At 35.7% G+C, this 21577-nt stretch overlaps 1 protein-coding gene across 7 annotated transcripts in view; it reads left to right on the forward strand.

The window, feature by feature from the left end:
* The window catches only part of LOC135086485 (calcitonin gene-related peptide type 1 receptor-like), a 134497-nt gene that overhangs the window by 28620 nt on the left and 84300 nt on the right, over positions 1 to 21577 (forward strand). For all 7 annotated transcript variants that reach the window (XM_063981205.1, XM_063981208.1, XM_063981210.1 and 4 more), the window contains exon 3: positions 8068 to 8197. In XM_063981205.1, the coding sequence (XP_063837275.1) occupies positions 8068 to 8197 (130 nt within the window). The remainder of the gene's footprint in view (positions 1 to 8067; positions 8198 to 21577) is intronic.

Consider the following 21577-nt stretch of genomic DNA (forward strand, 5'->3'; position numbering starts at 1 on the left):
ACGTGACCCCGTGTGACGTACATTCACAGCGTCCGCTCACTAGAAAACGGATATAAACATACTTAAATATTTTTTTTTTGTAAATACAAACTTATTATACATATTAACACCCAGACCCATCACAGAAATTAAAATTGAACCAAACTCAAATTTGATGCGATTGTGTCGTTTTATTGCGAATTACCTTCCAGCTCCATCATTAGACCCCGATTACTATATAGAATTAAAATACTCATCAATACAAAACGAACGAGCCCAAACTCGATGCATTTAAGTCGTTTTATTATAGAGTTCCTATGGCCACCTTCCAGCTCCATCATCAGATCAGCTCTATGTCATCATAATATTGCATGGTCATCCAAATCACATGTGTTTGCGAAATTTCAGCTTAATCGGTTGCCTGGAAGTGGGTCTTAATTCAGTTTGCAAGATTCCACCTATACAAATATGAGCCAGTCGTTGTAATATGACGTCACGCGCATAAAATGGCGGGCCGGCCGCCGCCCGCACTTTTAAAATTCAATATCTTGGAAACTAATTAACGTATCGAAATAATTCTTTCACGTGTATTTTTTATTTTTAACAGAGAATACAGAAAGCTAAAAAACAAAATTAGTGAACATTCTTCATTGAACTAGCGACGGCACCGCGACCGGGAACAAGTGGTTAGTAATAATGAAATTTTTACTAAAATATAAACGATTTCTATAAGCCTTTGTTATTATTCGTTTTGGGATTTGAACTGTTTTATTATCTGAGTATCACTGATTGTGGAAATACGTATGAAAACTACGAAAACCATGGTGAAATCTAAATGTCATACAGGTATTACATGAGGTCCCAATTACTAGTGTAAACTGACAGAGCCCAGTGTAATACCTGTATGACATTATACATTTTCTATTAAATAGCATACAATCTGATATAATTTTCTTATTTGTTTAGGTAGATATATGCGAATATAACATATCAGAACACTCAAAAATCGATTTTACTGGTAAAGTCGGCCCAGAAGTATTATCAACACCTCAAGTCACTTTGATTTTTTTTTATGAAATTAAAATAATTTCATAAGGCACTTAATCAAATTGTTTTTTATTTTTTTTATTGCTATTGACCTTATCTACATCATTTAATGTTAATTACACATTGGTGTGATGCATTTTTTATCACGAGGATTTTTTAATTTGAGTCATCCAAATGAAATGCAATAAAATTTTGAAATACTATTAAAAAAAAAATAGAGATGCAATGTTATTGCCCAAACATGACATAAAACTTGATAAATAATCTATCTAGCTACATTTTAACGAAAAGGTACTTAAAAAATATCAATAGTTGCATCCACTGCATAGAAAAAAGTAAGTACAGGCAGAAAAAAAATTAAAAATATTTTATAACAAAAAAATTTTTGGTATCTCAATATATTTCAAAAATCGATTCAAATTCGTTGTAGATAGTCCAGAAACTTAACTAGGAATTACTTTTGTGCAATTTATTACGGGACATCCTGTACATGAAATAAAAAAGTCGTTGACATTGGGAACCGATGTCGTAAATGGGTGAATATCAACAAACTCGTTTTTTGCCTAATTCCGGTGGCGAATTTTAATTTCCACTTTCCAAAACTTTTTTGTGGCAGAAATAATAGTAAATAACTTGTATTATTCAATGATATGGTAGAGATCAAAATATTATAAATACTTCTCGAGATATGTTAATTTGAAATTATCAAGAGCCACCGAAATTGTATTTGAGCCACCGGAATTAAGAACCAATCCACCGAAATTTATTTATACAGCGGAATTCGGAATGTTATGGATGATTGTCTCAAATTACTTATTTATTTGTAATCAATTAAGTATTATTATCCAGTAAAGATGTTTATAAATAAAAACAATATTCAGGCCTGTGTTGTGACCCTAAAAAAGCATCAGATCTTCCCATGTGAGTCGTAAGAGCCGACTAAGCAATCAAAATACTGGAGGGTGGGCTGCAGCATCTTTCCAGGTATTATACTACCATACTGGAACTACCAACCAGCCTGCTAAGCATGGTGATAACGACAAAATCCCTCCATAGAGAACAAATCCAAAACTTTCTGGCTCTAGCCGCCAACAGCCCCGTTATTCTAGACTCATCATACATGACCCTCAAACCCAGAAACCAACTCTAGTCCCGGGAGGGCGACCAACTGCCCCTGGTTGGTGTTAGGTTTATCTTCCATAAGTAAAACTGTTGGTCCAGGCTAGCCAAGTTTTCATGATGGTATCATATCGATCCTACACTCAGAATTACGCAACTAATTATTCGCTAAAGACCATGCGAACTGGAGATTAAGTATGAAGATATTTCTAGATCTATACCAGCTACTGAACTAACACATTACATATTTGTGAGCTAAATGAAAGTAGTACAATTAAGAAACGGAGGACAAAATCCAGCCAGCCTCATGGAGAGAGAAGGCCTAGCAAAAGATGCCAGAACTGTAAAAGCGTACTGAGCTGCACCCTATAAGTACTGGAAAAATCAAAATGTAGTAATCATTTTTAGACGAACAGGCAATTTAATCACATGTGCATTCTCCGATCACCACACAGCTTATGACCGCAGTCTATGGAGGAACACTATCTGCGGTCGCGATCCTCATCAGTGAGGGACCGAGGAAGAAGAAGAAGTGATCACCGAAATAGAAGAATACCGAATAAAAGATGCTCAAAAGATGTCGACTGATGAAGTCTAAGCCACGACCAGTGCCAATCCAGCTCCAAAATCCCACGAATTTTCAGCTCGAGTGGCAGAATAGATTGCAACCTACGAGACTAGGGAAATTTTAGCTGTTTCAGAACTATTCTCATCTGTTTTTAAGATTCTGCTTAGTATCGATGTATAAATAGCTATCCAAGTCCTCACGCTGATGCAAAGTGTATTATAGAGACGATTTTTTGTAATAAATCGAAAGTATGTATTTGCGAGGACCAAATTGAATATACCAACATGAATAACGAGGATAGCAGAACCATTTTGGTAAATGAATAAGCTGCTAGGAGAGATTAAGAAGCACTACTAGTAATTAGGCTGAAGATCGAGATTATCCCGACACTTTAGCGAAGATATCCTAGACTTTAGCTTGAGCGAGTTTAGAATGCCCTATTAAAAACAACAAGGTATGAACCAGGAGATAATGAAATCACAACTGAGCTTATGAAATCAGTGGTCGCTTACTATGGGCCTCATAAGAAGGCTCACGGTCACCCAAAGGGCGATGGAGCGGGCTATGCTCGGAGTTTCCCTGCGTGATCGAATCAGAAATGAGGAGATCCGCAGGAGAACCAAAGTAACCGACATAGCTCGCAGAATTGCTAAAATCAAGTGCCAGTGGGCGGGGCACATAGCTGGTAGAAACGATGGCCGTTAGGGCAGGAAAGTTCTCGAGTGGCGACCACGGGCTGGAAGACGTAGCGTGGGCAGGCCTCCTACTAGGTGGACCGACGATCTGGTAAAGGTCGCGGGTAGAGCCTGGATGCGGGCAGCGCAGGATCGTTCATTATGGAAAACCTTGGGGGAGGCCTTTGTCCAGCAGTGGACGTCATTTGGCTGAAACGAACGAACGAACATGCAACTGCTGAAGTATTTGTATGAAAACTTCATCATACCAGCCCTCCCCCAAGACCAGAACTCGAAACTTATCTGATTGCTGCGAGGGTTCAGAGTAGGAGACACCATAATCTCTTAAAGTCTTCACTACCTCCCACTTAGAGGTTTTCAAGCTTCTGAGCTAGACCGAGCTCAGTATCAAGATACGGCGAGTACATCACACAACTTGGATTAACTAACAATATTGTAGTTATGACTGAGAATGAGTGAGAACTGAGTTATGACTGAGAACTTAGTAGACCTAGGTACAATGCTCCAGAGCCAATAAGACCAATCCTGGCAATAGATTCGCCACCGGAGCCACCGAAATTGCGCCACCGGAATTAAAAAACTGTAACAAAATTCAAATTATAAAGAAAACTATAATTCTGATTAATAATTGCTGTATGCAGATACAACAAAACACCAAACTTTAATCATGTTAAAGAATCGTTTAGCATCTAAGTAAGTAGCTTTCACTCGTACACTTGTCAGCGAAATTGAAAAATTTTGTATTCCTGTGCCGCTGATACAAATATTTACGGGTCTACTGGAAAAACAATACCACAATTCGCAAGTCTTTATAGCCCGATCAGGAGGACATAGCTGTGTGATGCAGGGAACAAGAACTCTACGTCTCTCAAAGCTTCTTTGGAGATTTAAGAGAGTGTCGAAATTGAGCCACTGTAATTGCTTTTTTTCGTGGGACAGTTTTGAAAGGCTATTTAAAACACTTAAATTATGAAATATCACATTTCTTTCATATCATTTGGAAGTCTAATTTAATGTATTTTATGGCTATACTATTCTTAAATTACTAGAATCCCCGAGAAAGAAGGAATAACACAATTTATGAGTAGAAGTAGAGTTAGGACACGCCACCGCTATTAGATTTGGGGTCTATGAAAATTTTTTTAGTACATAAAATAACTACCTATTGTCCTGAAGACTTTGCTATCGTGTAAAACGCTGTTTAAACTATATACCTACAGAAAAAAAATCATCGCTCTAGTTACATTTCTCCCATCGATTCTCAGCTCCGCCGCGTAAAAAACGTGCTTGGGATATTCACCCAAATATATGACATTGAGAAAATTGCCGTTTTCCAGATAAAAAATTTTATTTTATTTTTTATGATAATTATATCAATTATTAATACTATTTGGATAGTTTTCATATGAATTCACGACAAAAATAATTCCCGGGCCCCAGGAGGATACAGAAAAAAACAGCAACAAAAACACATATATGTAGGCTATTAAAAACAAAGAGGTAAAGGTGAGAAAAAACTGTGCCAATAGGCACCCGCTCAGCATTTATCGTGACATGCTCAAAAGGGCAAGTCACGAAGCTGGTCTTCCGCGGACGTCCTTGCTTATTGCGCATCCCTTGGAGAAGACACCGACTAAAAATTATGTAACCGTGATTAAAAAAAACAGTAAAAGTTTGATGTCTCTCCAAGAGGCGCGCAACGCAAGGTTGTGTGTATAATACGGTTAAAGTAAGCATCAAGAATTACAAATTAAGGATGATGGGCATATTGGGCGTTAAACCAACACAAACAAAAAGTATACTAAATTAAAGCTTAATAATAGTATGACAACAAGCCTGAAATACGCGGGGATACGGAGATAGAGTTCGTTGAATATGCAAAGTTTCCATAGTATTTCACATCAAATTAGGGTAATAAAAATATTATTAGGTCAATTAGATTGCTTTTATCGATCATATTGAGAGTATTGTATCATACCTTACTATCGATTCTATCGATTTAGTAAGTATGTATACCAAACAAATAATAATCGATTATTCGATTGCGATAATCGATTATATTGCTGAAAATAAGGAATTGAATTAACAATCAAATGATAGTAATGATGGTAATCAATAAAATCGATTAATCGAATTGTTAATCGATAAATCGTTATTTGGCAATATCGATTAATAATCGATCCGTGATCGATTATGCGACAACACTACAACTTAACTGGTAGAAATCCCATTGAAACATGACTGTGTTCATGTCATTTCTCTAAATGGTACCTAGGTATGGTCCTACGCTTATAATGTAGAACATGGTTTAAATATACCATTTGTTGGCCCCACTCCTGAACTGTTGGACATAATAATGGATAAATAACTTAATGTATTTAAAATGTAAGTAGATAAGTATATTAATTAATAATATTTTTTGTTTGCGCAATAAAGCACCTATTACTATTACACATTATGTCAATTTCCAAGCAAACCCGGGAGTTTTTGGTAGTTATTTATATGAAAATATATTTCTGATATTAAGTCCTAACAAATAATAGTAGTTACATTTCTGTTGGTTTTACGCCCAGATTCCATAGAAAAGTGCCCATCATCCTTTACTAAACAAAACAACAGAAGAGAAGAAAATAAAGAAACAACAATAACCTCGATAATCGAATTATCGATTAATCGCACAGATGATATCGTATTAATTAAAATTAATCGGCTTGACAACTCCAGTGTGAAAATATTTAAGATGATTGATTATTCCAAAGAAAGACAAGAGCTTCCTTGTTGTGCATAAAAAACCTCTGTCAACACGCAGTATTATAATAAATAAATTATACTGTAATATTTTTAAGCTTCACCCACTTCCTTGTAGTTTTGTAAATAACTGGGTCACGATTAACAATAGAGTCATCAAAGAAAGTTAGTAACTTAACCTCGGAATATAGTTAAAAGCAGATTCAAGGCGGTGTCAATAAGTCATTGTTTGGCTAAATCTTTATAAATGGCACAGTTAGTAAATTGTGAGTACAATGCGAGTGTAATCACTCAATTGCGTATTCAGTGAATAGAATTGACCAAATTAACCAAAAAGAAGCAAAATATAATGCAATGGATCCAATAGAATATAGAATACTCAAAACTTCAAAAATTTTATTTCAACTAGCCTGATTAGCACAGTACATTAAATTTAATTAGGCATGAATATTTTTTGTTGCAAAATAGCTCTTAAATACAAATACCTACATAACATGTAGCTGGATTTGCCGACCAAAATGATGAAATACAACCATTTTGCATATTTCAAAGCTGCTATTCATGGCATTCATTTAAAAACTCATTCGCTATTTATATTGTATCGAATGTTATTTTGAAATAGATTGCAAGCCTACGAAAACATCGAAAAGCAATCTCAATGAGGCAATAGAACTCCACTGCAAATAGTAAATTTCCGTGGATAGAGTACACTTACATTTCCAACTCGTACAATAATTAGCTGGAAATTGAACATTTTCAGTTATTGATTACTTATTCAGGCTTAGTCTATACGAAAATATTTGCTTTTAGCGACGATTTTCCGGAAGCATAGCGCAATTGTGAATTGCTTTAAATCTGTGATATTGCAAGATATACTTTTACAGATGCATATGCAGATGCATATACTTTTACAGGCCTATTTTGTAAGTTCAACTTTGGCACTCGATTTAAAATTTTATTTTAAGTAATATTCACGAACTTCGTTGTCTTTTAAATGGAGAATTGCCGATTTACAAATTGATGCGTTTTCCATTCAAGTCTTTCGTTTTAATAACATTGCTTAAATGTTATGTGAACTTTAAAAATAATAGACTTCACACGCCATGCTAAAGAAGGTCGTGTCCCTGCAGTGGAGAGCAAATGATCTGGTGCTTATGTTTCGATACGTTATCGTTGGACTACTAAGTATTCATGCCACATCCTTTTAGGACTTCATTGGCCACCTCCGAGTAAACCTAGGCGTAGACTTTTACTCGGCCGATGGTTGGGCCCGATTTTAATTTATATGAAAATCTAATCGGTGTGATGTGCGCACTTCCATTCATGCCCATACTGATTAACTGCCCTACTAAACTATCGGCCGACAAGAATTTGGTGGACTGCGCCTAGGCTAAAGTGTCAAGTAGGCTACCCATTGCTTAAAGTTGGTTAATAAAGTTTACTCGGAGATCATGACAGAGGCCCTTAGTCTTACTAATGGAAACTTTTAGAAGACCAGCGGCCGTCCGCGACCTCGTACGCGTGAACCCCGTTTTAGGAGTGGAGTTTCATAAAATCCGTTCTTAGCGGATGTATACACCCTATAAGGTAACTACCTGCCAAATTTGGAGTTTGTAGGTGTTATAGTTTCTGAGCTTTCGTGATAAGTGAGTCAGTCTCTTGATCTTTCATTAACTTTTTTCCCTTTTATACTTTTATACTAGCGGCCGCCTGCGAATTCGTACGCGTGGACTCCGTTTAACCCCCTTAGGGGTTTAATTTTGCAAAATCCCGTCACCTACGTTCTAAAAGGAACCCCCATGCAAAATTTGAGACTCCTAGCACTTGTAGTTTCTGAGATTTCGTGATGAGTGAGTGAGTGAGCCATTGACCTTTCGCTTTTATGGATATAGATGGATTGTCTTTTAACAGATGGCCTGTACTGTCCAAGAACCTTCGATGGGTTCGCGTGCTGGGACGAGACTCCCGCCGACGCCACCGCCTACCAGCCATGCCCTGACTTCGTCATCGGCTTCGACCCTCGAAGATATGCTTATAAGAGGTTAGTACAGAGTATTATTTGATAAAAATGATTTTATAGTAACAAAAATGATGCATGTGCGGGATGTTTCACGGAAACTTTTATTTGGCTCCAAATACCACAAAAGAGAAAAAATAATAACATCAATGCAAGTGAAGTTATTGAGGCTAAACTGAATTCCGATTGAGTTTTTATCATAATCTAAATTGCTGCAAAACTGATTTAGTGAAAGTATCCCTACACAACAAAGTACTCTTTTCGTGTGGTACAAAGAGCTTCTGAATGAATGGCCTTGTCCTTTTAAGCCAAAACTGTGTGACTACCTTTCCAGTTGCTAACTGCAACCTGAGTCTGTAATTGCACCCAAAGAACTACTAAAACAGCCCCAACGCCCAACACTAAGTTAACTTTAATGTCTGTCCCATCTTTTGAAATGTTCAAAGTTTTGAACACAGTGTGCAGGCCGCTTCATGCCGGTAGACATGAAACAGTTGATCTATCGAAGTGAATCTAGACACGCGGTAGTAGCCAAATTCAAACAACAGAACTGGAGTGAAGCACCGTGTGTGTTACACGAAAAAATTTGGAGCCACTTTTTGACCCCCTCATAACTCAAAAACTACTTATTTCACATTAACGTGTCTTTGGTTCATATATTGAGACTTGCGAGATACATAGCAATAATTCCAACTGCAATAGCAATAAACTATTAAAGGCAGCGTTTATTGCAATAAATATTTAAAATGAAATTACGTAATGAAATAAAATGAAGAATCCTTTCCCCAGTTTACATGAGAAAGAACTTTAGTTATATCTTGAGGAAAATCGTTTCCTGCTGGTCTTCTAGTATTCTTATATTAATTCTGCTAAAGACAATATTTATAGTTGTAGTAACATACCTGAAGCATGTTACTATAGTTACAGTTATTCTATTTAATAACTTTTTTTAACCTTGAAAACTATCAAAAATCAAATGATCCTGCTGTTATCTTATTTCCAATAAGATAGACCAACATGAAGTAGATAAACTAATAGATAGAAAAACTAATTCCTTCCACTGTTATCTAATTCCATTGACGCAGGTAAGTATTGTGTTTATTCATGATTGATATCTATACTTAGCCTTGCTATGACATCAATAAATAATCAGTATTGAATTAATCATCATGAAATATCAGGAAAGTGAGGTGATAGGCGCTTTATTGGTGTAATTTGTTTCTAGATAATAATCAATCTAAATCGAACAAGAAGTACGCAAATAGTTATACTAACTAAAATAAGAATTACCACATAGAGGCAATATACTTACATATTTATAGTTTATCCTCCACGGGTAACCGCCGTGTAACCTACATTGTTGCATGTATTTATTCTTTTGTACTGAAATCTTTTCTTTTCTAAACTTTTGACCTGGTTACAATAAGCCTATCTCGGTTTTATCTAAACACTACATATTATAATCATAGATTAAAGTTAGAAATTATAATACTATTGTAGCGAAATTGTAAAGAAGACAATTGTGAGATACAAGAGCTAACGTAATGTCTAATGTAAATAATAAATGCATCTTACTTACATCTAAAATTAGCCACATACAAATCATACAAACAAAGAACAAAGGCCGCCTGTGCCGCTTCGACACTCAACACAAATACGTCGGCATAATACAAATAAACAGAGAAGGCCCAAGGAATTCAGAGATCTTGATGTTAATACTCAATAATTTATTGCATTTCACTCATGTCTTTTTCTTCCTAGCTTTTACTTTTTAATCGCTTTTGGTCCGCGAACAACCCTTTTTGCTTTAAAAGCGCTGCTCCGTCCTGAAAAGGATGAATATCCGAAACCTCCGTGGAGTTCCGTCATCGCCCGAGTGACGAAGATGAACCGAATCTCGGGAGAACTCATAGATACTGCTCGAGGCTCTTTTCCCTTTGCGCTATAGGTACTTCGCTCCCTAAAAATTTTTTGGTCTGCAAACACAATACAGGTAGGGACAATTATTTAACCATAAGTACATAAAATGAGTTTCCAAATTAAGTCCTGATTTATAGTCCAGTCAATAAAGCATTATAGATGGAAATCCGTGGAACACAATTTTTGACTTCGGGACTTTATTTAGACTAGTTAGGAGGTGAACATAGCAAAAGTCCCCGCCCTTAGCCCTTGAGCCGCCGGAGAGAGGGGGGTTTAAAGGTACCACTTTTCGGTTTTTCGTTTAATCCTCGGAAACTATGCGTCCTAGTGACATGACTACTATGAACCAAAAAAAGCTTATTCAATTTGCTACAGGTGAGATAGTCAAGTTTTTCTATATCTTGTATAGTTTTCGCGGCATCTGCTCTAGAAGGTCTGTAATATTGGAAATTTTATTTTTGTCTTACATGTTCCCATCAGGAGAAAATCGACTAAATCAACATTGAGCTAATATTCTAGACATGCGGGAGCATGTAAAAGCCTAGTTCCAGGGAGGGGACTGCACCGTGCGTATATTTAGACGAACCACTTGGAGCCACTTTTGATTCCTCATCACTCAAAAAGTACTGTGCATTAACACTTCAAAATTGGCTCATCTGTTAAGACTTGCAAGATAAACATCAGCTTAAAATTTCATAAACATACCTCAAACGGTTCTTGAGGTATTGACGTACAAAAATCTACATGGCTGACCTATAAGAGCAAATTCTAACCACTTCCAGATGACCTTGAAGGTTCAAATTTGGCATCCAGATAGGTAGTTGTGTAAATACAAAGGAACAAATAAAAAATCAGTAAATTTTAATATTTCACAGGTGATAGATAGATTTTAGTGCCCTAAATGTCGATTTTTGAACGTCAATACCTAAATAACCGTTTGAGGTATATTTATGAAATTTGAAGCTGATGTTTATCTTGCAAGTCTCAACACATGAGCCAAATTTGAAGTGTCAATGCACAGTACTTTTTGAGTGATGAGGAGTCAAAAGTGGCTCCAAGTGGTTCGTCTAAATATACGCACGGTGCAGTCCCCTCCCTGGAACTAGGCTTAACATGCTCCCGCATGTCTAGAATATTAGCTCAATGTTGATTTAGTCGATTTTCTCCTGATGGGAACATGTAAGAGAAAAATAAAATTTCCAATATTACAGACCTTCTAGAGCAGATGCCGCGAAAACTATACAAGACATAGAAAAACTTGACTATCTCACCTGTAGCAAATTGAATAAGCTTTTTTTGGTTCATAGTAGTCATGTCACTCGGACGCATAGTTTCCGAGGATTAAGCGAAAAACCGAAAAGTGGTACCTTTAAACCCCCCTCTCCCCGCCGGCTTAAGGGCTAAGGGCGGGGACTTTTGCTATGTTCACCTCCTAACTAGTCTAAATAAAGTCCCGAGGTCAGAAATTGTGTTCCACGGATTTCTCTCTACACCGTCGTTAAAGCATTCATTGACTGGACTATATGGGAAACTTAAATCAATTATGAATCTGCATAATCCTCAGATATTCAATGAAGAAAAGTTGTTGTGATGAAATACTGTCATATTTGTGATTCAGTCCCCTTCAATGAGCAATGAGCCTGCTGAGTATGTCGCTGTGATGTGTCAGACACGTCTTGTTTTGCTAAGATGTCCATATTTTAATTCAGAATTCAAAATCTTTGTAGATAAACAGATACAATAAAGAATATTTGAAAATAGAAGAATTAAGAAGCAAATTAAGACAGACACACGAACGTAGTAAAAGGTAGTTTTAAAACGTAGTAATCAATATTTTATTACTTAGTTGGATGAAAAAAGCGGTCAATTATGTTCTGTGGAGTACCTTGGCGACTGGCATAAGGGGCATTTCACGCGAAGCGAACAGCGAAAATCAAGTCAGGTTTTGGATTTTGTTCATATTTGGATTAAATGTACTGCTATATGACCTGAATGGATGTGCCTCATTATATTTTTTTTATGAAGCTTAGTTTATTTTTTATGAGCATTCAAATAATTGGTAAAATTTTAGGAACAGATTTTTCAGAGGCTATTACTGCTATTATTACATTTGATTAAAAATAAACTAACCATTGGACTTTTGAGAATAAATAACTGTGTTTCTTACTATTTACTACAAATTTGAAATTTCTTTTTTGTTCACATAGAAAACCGGAAGTGAAGTTTTAAAATCGAATTTTACAAAACTTCGGGATTTTTTAAATTTTAAATTTTTATTTTAAATTATACCTAGTAGTCTATAAATAACGTGTGTAAAGTTGTAGAATGGAGTCTGTATTGGTTTTTGATTTAGACGCAGTACAGTGCGAGCGCGCCGCAATGAGCGTCATACTGGCTATCGACATTTGGCTACTGTATAAAAATTATTTGTTCGAAAATAACTGAAACGTTAATATTGTTGCATGGATACTCTTAAACAATTATAATTTTGACTCGGCGAACTTCGTACCGTCTAACAGACAATGATTGTTGGCATTGAGATGGTATTACGTCGCAGACCACCCACAACTTATTGGATTATACTCTTAAAACATTACCCTTCTTTTTGGGTAGTCGGGATATGTTAGTCCAGGGTGCCAGCTATCTCCATGCCAAATTTCATTAAAATCTGTTCAGCCGTTCTTTGTTTTATACATCAAACAAAGTCGTGTTAGTTACACGATTTATAAGTCAAGAACGGCTGGGCAGATTTTGATGAAATTTGATATGGAGGTAGCTAGCCAACTACCTAAAAAAGAAGAATAATGTTTTTAGTGTATTATTCAATAAGATGTGGATAGTCCGCGACGTAATACCAACTCAATGCCAACAATCATTGTTTTTAGCGGTACAAAGTTCGCCGAGTCAAAATTATAATTGTTTAAGAGTATGCATGCAACAATATTAACGTTTCAGTTATTTTCGAACAAATAATTTTTATACAGTAGCCAAATGTCGATAGCCAGTATGACGCTCATTGCGGCGCGCTCGCACTGTACTGCGTTTTAATCAAAAACCAATACAGACTCCATTCTACAACTTTATACACGTTATTTATAGACTACTAGGTATATTTTAAAATAAAAATTTAAAATTTAAAAAATCCCGAAGTTTTGTAAAATTCGATTTTAAAACTTTACTTCCGGTTTTCTTTGTGAACAAAAAAGAAATTTCAAATTTGTAGTAAATAGTAAGAAACACAGTTATTTATTCTCAAAAGTTCAATAGTTCGTTTATTTTTAATAAAATGTAATAATAGCAGTAATAGCTTCTGAAAAATCTTTTCCTAAAATTTTACCAATTTTTTGAACGCTCATAAAAAATAAACTAAGCTTCATAAAAAAATTATAATGATGCACATCCATTCAGGTCATATAGCAGTACATTTAATCCAAATATGAACAAAATCCAAAACCTGACTTGATTTTCGCTGTCCGCGTCACGTGAAATGCCCCATAAGCATTACATATAGCAGTCTACTGCCAGTGGCAGAAAAATGATGACATCTGAAAGAAGTTCCTACTTAGGAGTAATCCTACAAAAAACATCTAATATGTATGTATAGTTTGGATGCAATCAATCCAAAATACTCATTTGCTATCCATTGATTTGACTTTTACAAGTTAATAGGGTTGGCACGAATTTAATTGAAAACCATTTCAAAATCAAAATTAAATCGCAATAAATGGTTAATGTAAGGTTTTCGGTAATGTCGAAACAAACGGGGTACGAACGATATTTAGCTTTGAGAGCTGGCCCATATACAGGGTGGAATTTTGTAATGCCACCTGGAGGGAAAGTACTCTTAATATTGTAGACTAGCGGCCGCCCGCGACTTCGTACGCGTGGATCCCGTTTTACCCCCTTCATCTATCTTACGCGGTTTAGATTTTTTCATACAAATGTTTTTTCCCGCTAACTCCCGTTCCCGTGGGAATTCCTAAGTATACTATAACCTGCCCAGGAGTATGAAGAATAATTGTACTAAGTTTCGTTAAAATCCGTCGAGTAGTTTTTGTTTCTATAAGGAACATACAGACGGACAGACAGACAGACAGACAGACAGACGGACAAAAATTTTACTGATTGCATTTTTGACATTAATATCGATCACTAATCACCCCCTGATAGTTATTTTGAAAATATATTTCATGTACAGAATTGACGTCTCTACAGATTTATTATAAGTATAGATAGAAAAATGTTCTCAAAGAAAACATACCTTTATTTTTGAAATTAAATAGAACTTGCATTCAAAGATTTCCAAAAAACAATATTTGGCACACCCGGGAACCGAACCGAATACACCCTGTATTTTTATTGCGTCGATCGTTAAGATCAAGTATAAGGATGAAATCTCTCTAACAAACTTGATAAATCAAATGAAAGGAAATCCATAAAATCTTACATTCTTTTAATTATGTACAGAAAATTGTATAAAATTTTCGAAAATCTATGAATGCAGTTCTCTTTCTTTTCAAAAATAAAGGAATGTTTTCTTTCAGTAAAATTTTCTATCTGCAGTATTAAGAGTACTTTCCCTCCAGGTGGCATTACAAAATTCCACCCTGTATATTACTACAGTCCGGAATCTGGTCTTACGTCATCATGCTCTCGTGACAGGATGAAGAGTGGCGTGGCGATGGCGCCTAAATTGTATCACTTTGCATTGACATTTTAAAATATTTTGCCATAAATCTTTACACTCTAAACCTAAAGGAACGTGCCACTCTGCTTAGTTATATAGCTTCGGATTTATTAAAGCTAAAAGCGCTTTAGCAAGTAAGGGCCTTTGTCTACAGGCAAAGAAGGTTAACGATTTTTAATACTGCAACGCTTGATGGTTTACAGATAATAAATCACATCTATTTATAAGACGTAACTTAGTGCACTGTATATTATCTACACTATCTACACTAATATTATAAAGAGGAAAACTTTGTTTGTTTGTTTGTTTGTTTAGTTGTAATGGATAGGCTCAAAAACTACTGGACCGATTTTAAAAATTCTTTCACCATTCGAAAGCTACATAACTCACGAGTAACATAGGCTAAATTTTATTTTGGAAAAAAATAGGGTCCCGTAAAATATTTAGGATTTTCATAAGACGTGGAAAAGCGCCATCTATCGTCATTGGTTAAAATCTTCTTGCGCCTGACAAAAATTTTTGAGGTACGTAAATATTCATGAAGGCAAAGCTGTCAAACGCCATCTATCGACATCATTAGTAAATTAGTAAGTAAATATTACATGTACTATGAATAGCGCTGTTCGTAAATAATATTGAAAATTTAATAAATAAAGATATTTTATGTAATTGAACCATTCACTGTATGTACCTATTTGAATCATTCACTGTGTTATACACGAGCAAATCAAAGTGTTAATTAGTGACTTTTTACAAACTTCCTTGCAAATTCTTACTATGTGCCGCCATCTACCGAGATGAATATTAGGGTACGGTTCAGCGGCGGACAAATGGGATGGGCGCGTGGGCGATTGTAGTTAAATAGGATAAGAATTACTTCGTTTTTATTTTCTGTATGTAATTTGTAAATTTTTTGATAGGGTCTTTATTTTAATTACTTAGGTTGGTAGGTAATGATAATTACTATAGGTACGTATAATTTTAGTAGAAAAAAAGGTCATTGAATGACTAAGTGACTCACTCACTCATCACGAAGTCTCGGAAACTACAAGTCTCAAAAGAGTTCTCATAGGGGTTAATGGTCTATATATTCTACTTGGATCACCTGGCTTTGATCACCAAGATGATCAAAGTGGACTCCAGTTAAATGATTTTTTTAGTGTTGTTTAGTGTTTCTTTGATACATGTCCAATTTGTTTATTGCGGTTTTTAGAAAATATCAAAAATGTTACAAAACAAAATAATTATTATGTAGTACAACAATTGGACATGTGACTATTCAGAGGAGGTGTGATTTGTTTGTAGATGATCAAATGACACTAAAATAATAATTTAACTAGAGTCTACTTGGCTCACCCAGGACATCATATCCGTGGGTGATCAAAGGCACAGAACAAATTCAAAGGACACTAAATGGTCGCTGTAAGTCCACTTTGATCACCTGGCTGATCAAAGCCAGGTGATCAAAGTGGAATACACCTCCTTTTAGAACGTAGGTAGTCACTAAGACAAAATTTTGCAAAATTAAATCCTTATGGGAGTTAAAAAGGGGGTTAGAAGTTGGTATTGCAGTCCTCGGTTTTTAAAGTAAGAGACTTGAAAGTTAAAATGTATGCTCACTATGATCTCTAGATATTGTGGAGGTGTACATATACTGTTCGGTACACTGTGCTACTGTTTACACATCGGTTTGCCGACGATTGTGGTCATGCCAGAATCGTTGGAAGATCTTGGCACAATGCTCGAAGACCATAATCGATTTTCCCAACAGGTAGGCCTGAGGATGAACACGGACAAAACGAAGCTTATGTCGAATGTCCATGTTGCGCCCTACCCAGTTTCAGTTGGGAGCTCAATTCCCGAGATTGTCGACAAGTAGGTATGTCTACCTCGGACAAACGATCCAGCTAGGTAGGTCCAATTTCGAGAAGGAGGTCAATCGTCGAATCCAACTCGGCTGGGCAGCGTTCGGGAAACTACGCAACATCTTTTCGTCCAAAATACCTCAATGCCTGAAGACTAGAGTGTATAACCAATGTGTTACCAGTGATAACTTATGGCTCGGAAACGTGGCCTCTCACTATAGGCCTTATACAGAAGCTCAGTTGCACAGCGTGCTATGGAGAGGGCTATGCTTGGTGTTTCTTTGAGAGATCGAATCAGAAATGAGGAGATCCGTAAACGAACCAAAGTCGCTGACATAGCCCGACGGATTAGCAAGCTGAAGTGGCAATGGGCAGGGCACATAGTACGCTGCTCATAGTATAGGGAAGCGCTGGACGCAGGCCGCTTCCAATCGATCAACATGGAAAGCATTGGGGGAGGCCTATGTTCAGCAGTGGACGTCCTATGGCTGAAATGGTGGTGGTGGTGGTGGTACATAAGGTACTTGATACAAATAAGGCCTACCTAACTTTAAATGCTTATATTTCAATAAATATTAACGCCAGTCAACAAAAACAAGGTTAATTAACTTCTTCCATCCTTTAATTTTAGCAATATTACAAAATATAACACAATTTTTAACTAAATCTATTCAAAATAAGCAAATTACGAAACCAATGATTTTGGCTTTATTAAATCACCTACACGGAATAAGGCCTATATGATTCAAATGCCTGTAGACCTTAAAATTGAGGTTGTATTAAACAAAATTCGGTCTTATAACATTTAACACGTCGATTTGTTTGCGTTATCAAAATTTTACATACCAAGTAAACAGAAATATACTGTATATCTCTAGATAAACTTAAATTCCACTTATTAAGAATAATACATAAATTATAGATAAAATTAAATATTCATAGTAACAAAGTAATGATTCCTTACTTAAATTATCAAAAAAAATATCAAAAACAAACAATATTATTTTTTTGTATAGGGCTTATTAAAACACCGTGTTCGAATAAGGCCTACACATAAAACCTTTTAAATAAATCAGTTAAGGAACATTATTTAGTCTTGATTTTTTGCAAACAAAATGAGATCTCAATTTTTGTTAGAACCAGGGCATAAAAAGGCTTCTGAATCATCTTTACGAACTCCTAAAAAATCTTTATGATACCACCAAAAGCAGTCCTTTATGGTAGCATATCTGCTACATTGTCTTCGAGACAGGCATGATAATATCAGCTTTAATCCTTTAAAATTATACATACGGCTTTTTTTTCTTATTTTTTATTGGTTTTGTATTTTGTTTCTTTTTTTTACAGGTTTAGTATATATTTTTTTACTCTGTTTTCTTTTTATTTTCTGTGCTGTTAGTAACATTCTTATTAAATAAATATTTAGTTACTCTTTGACTCATTTAGTTTAATGAATTTGTCCGTAATCAGGTGTTGACATAAGTATCCAATATGGCCTACCATGCTGAAATAAGGCCTAGGCCTTATTAGATATTTCGCTCTTGTTGTCTTTAAAAATTTACAAATAATGCATCTATAGCCAGTAGTACAAACTAAGGTAATTATTAGCTAGTAAGAAATATTTAGAAACGATTACTAAGAAAAGGGTGATCTAAAACAGCGTTATTTTACCGAAAATTTAAGATGAAATCGCCAGATTTTTATAAGAGAGCACGAAATCACCCACCACCTTAGAAGAACGCGTGCCAATTGGTGCTGGGATCGTGGATCGGGACGCTCTTGCACTCTACCGGGTTGTAGGGCATATGAGTACGTGTCCTTGAAGTATTGTCCCGGTTGGATTTGTTTATCTGTGTTTTCTGATGTATAGGCCCTATTAGAACGTAGGCCTTATTTGTATCAAGTACCTTATACTGAAAATGTATCATTAGAAATCAACTACGGGGGCTAAGGAGATAAAAGGAGGGTTGGAAGTTTATATTATGAAAGTCCTATGTGTTTAAAGTAAGAGAGTTGAAATTTAAAATGTATGTGCTATAGATGCTAAGAGCGGATTTTACGAAACTCCACCCCCAATGGAGTAAAACGAGGTCCACGCGTACGAAGTCGCGGGCGGCCGCTAGTATGAAATAAGCTGGAACGAATCAGTCTTTCATTAAAAGTAGGATTTCGTATTTGATGAAAACTGTTATACATTTACGTATATAAAAATACCTATGGACTCGTAAATATTAATAGCTATTATTATAAGATTGTTTTAGATTTAATAATATTATTAAAATGTTTGTTTGCCAATTAACATGGTAGAGTTCTCACCAGCATCAGACCATTTTGAGATAGGTACATACTTAATTAAATTACAGATGCAATGAGTTCATTTTATTCCTTTACTCCAGTCCGCGAATCCACAGAATTTCGTATACGCGAGCACAAAGCTAATGTGTAACAAAATTAGCGGGAAGATCCAAGTGTGGCTACATAAAAAATACAGGAAAAACATCTGGCACGCGGTATCACACTCGGTATTTTCCTTGCAAATGTCACACAACGCGTCAGCTAGCCTTACTTGCTAGCTGTGCCCGCGACTTCGTACGCGTGAAATTAGTTTGAATATTTTTCCAGATTTTGCAACATTTTTCTTTACTACTCCGCCCCTATTTGCTGTATAAGTATAGCCTAACTAAAGCCTTCCTTGCTAACTGGGCTATCCAACAGAAAAATATTTTTTTCAAATCAAACCAGTAGTTCCTGAGATTTAAAAAAATCTTCAGTTTTAATGTATAGATTAGTAGTTTTTATAATAAGAACTTGACTAAACCGCCAGGTTCATGTCCGTTTTCTCCATCAATCCCTAATTTTTAAGTGACCCCTATGAGAACAAAATGCCTGTTATGTATTACCATAGGGGACACTTAAAAATTATTGATTGATGGTAAAAACGGGCATCAGACTCATTTAGCTGGGGAACGTTGACTAAATTTTTGGTAATCGAACTCGTTTAGCACCCGAATAAATTACTCAACTAGTGCGAACAAGACTTAATCCTTTTAAATGTTTCTCTGGTCCCGTTTTTACGTTTATTTGATTGACAATGTTGATGTTTGGATTCCATTATTTTTTATTTGTAATAGGTATAAGAGCTAATCCACAACCAGGTGCCGTGCGGCACCGGTGCGGCGCCTGTGCGGTGCCTGAGCGGTGCCGCTACGGTTTTCTACATAAAAAGATGTGTTGTAGCTACACGGCGCTTTGATGTGATCGAGACGAGGCAGGGAGGGAGGGGCTGCCTCGGCGAGAGATCAGGAGGGGTGTAAGCAGGGTGACGCCGACAGTATTGCCACTTTGGGGAATTCGGCGCTAGATTTAGGGAATTCTGCAATAGCTCATTCATAAATGTGCTAATAAAAATAAACATGGCGGTGCAGCCAAGAATACGACCGGTTATAATAAAATCTTCAATTTCTTCAAACGTACCTGACCTAGTTTTATAAAATAAAAACAAAATTAATGCAAGCTTTTTATTTAAAAAAAAATTGAAAATAAATTAAAATGCTCAATTTTGCCAATATATTTTGTTTCTAAAGCGTACCTAAGTACTTTTATGACTTAGTGTAAAGGACCCATTTCAGTTGGATGGAAATTGGGTACTTGGATAATAAATAATTTCAAAATACTTACGTCCACTTTCATGGCACCCAGGTACACAGCACCAGTCCCTAGACATTGTAGTAATCGCGAACAAATACTTAAATAATGGAGTCCTTGTCACTCAACTTAACAAACAGTAGGTATTTTAAATTATTCCCCCATTAATAAAAAGTTACACCCTAGTTTAACTCTGTTTTAAAGTTACATTTCCATTCTAAACGTCACTTTAACACAGAGTTCAACAAAAATTTTGTGTAAATTTTGTTAATAAGAGGGATTGAGTCGGAGGAAAGAAGTAATTATATTCAACGTATTAACGGTTTGTAAACACGTGTGTTTGGCTCAAAATAGAACATGTATGAAATTGTAAGCAAAATGGCGATCGCTATGGCAACTAGAATTGCCGAAAATTTTCGGCTGTTTTCGGCGAGTACACGTTGGCTAACATCAATAGTGACGTGTTTCATACATTATTTTAGCAGTGATAGCACTTACCGCTTAGCAGTCGCCATTTTTCTTATTCAGTGCTTACATTTATGTTTACCGCCAATCACGCACGCGCGACAGTCAAAACAAAACATCTTGAAAACAAGATTGCAATTAGTTAAAAAAACTACCCATTTTTATATCAAGAAAAAACATATTTTCTTTAAATAGACTATCAAATTTTATAATTTTCAATTGCGAATTTCAGCAAATAAAAATGAAGACTAGAAAAAAATATTACATTTCAATAATTTGATGATACCCTATTGTTTGATAATGTCCCATTAATATATTTTATGATAGCATTTTTCCCCTAATTGTTCAGAACTTTTTTTTATAAAGGTAACACTGGATCATTTTCCCTGTATGTAATGCTACTAAATTATAATGTCAACGGGTTTTATTACTTTCTGAATTATTTTGTAGCTTTTGAGATTGATCGCATTACTGAATGAGAAAGCATTTTTGGTGTCAAGATTGAGCGGTCTGATTCCAAGTTCAACACTTTCTCCATAATTTCCAAAGTAATTAAATACAACAACAAGTACCAGCATTGTTATTGAAATGGACGCTAAAGCAGTAGCTAGTTCATCGGGTGTCGAGGTGAGTTTGTGTTGCGCTTGTTGTTAACCATAATATTAGGTCCTTACCTATGAAATTAGCTTTTTGTATGAATTTCATGAACATTCAATTTTCCAAACTAAAATTTTTGCGATTGTAAGGAACCACAAATTCTGTGAAATTATGTAGGTAAATTGAAATAACATTAAACTGTAGAAAACATTGATTGCGTATCTG

The sequence above is a fragment of the Ostrinia nubilalis genome, chromosome Z (genome assembly GCF_963855985.1).
Source record: "Ostrinia nubilalis chromosome Z, ilOstNubi1.1, whole genome shotgun sequence".
Lineage (NCBI taxonomy): Eukaryota > Metazoa > Arthropoda > Insecta > Lepidoptera > Crambidae > Ostrinia > Ostrinia nubilalis.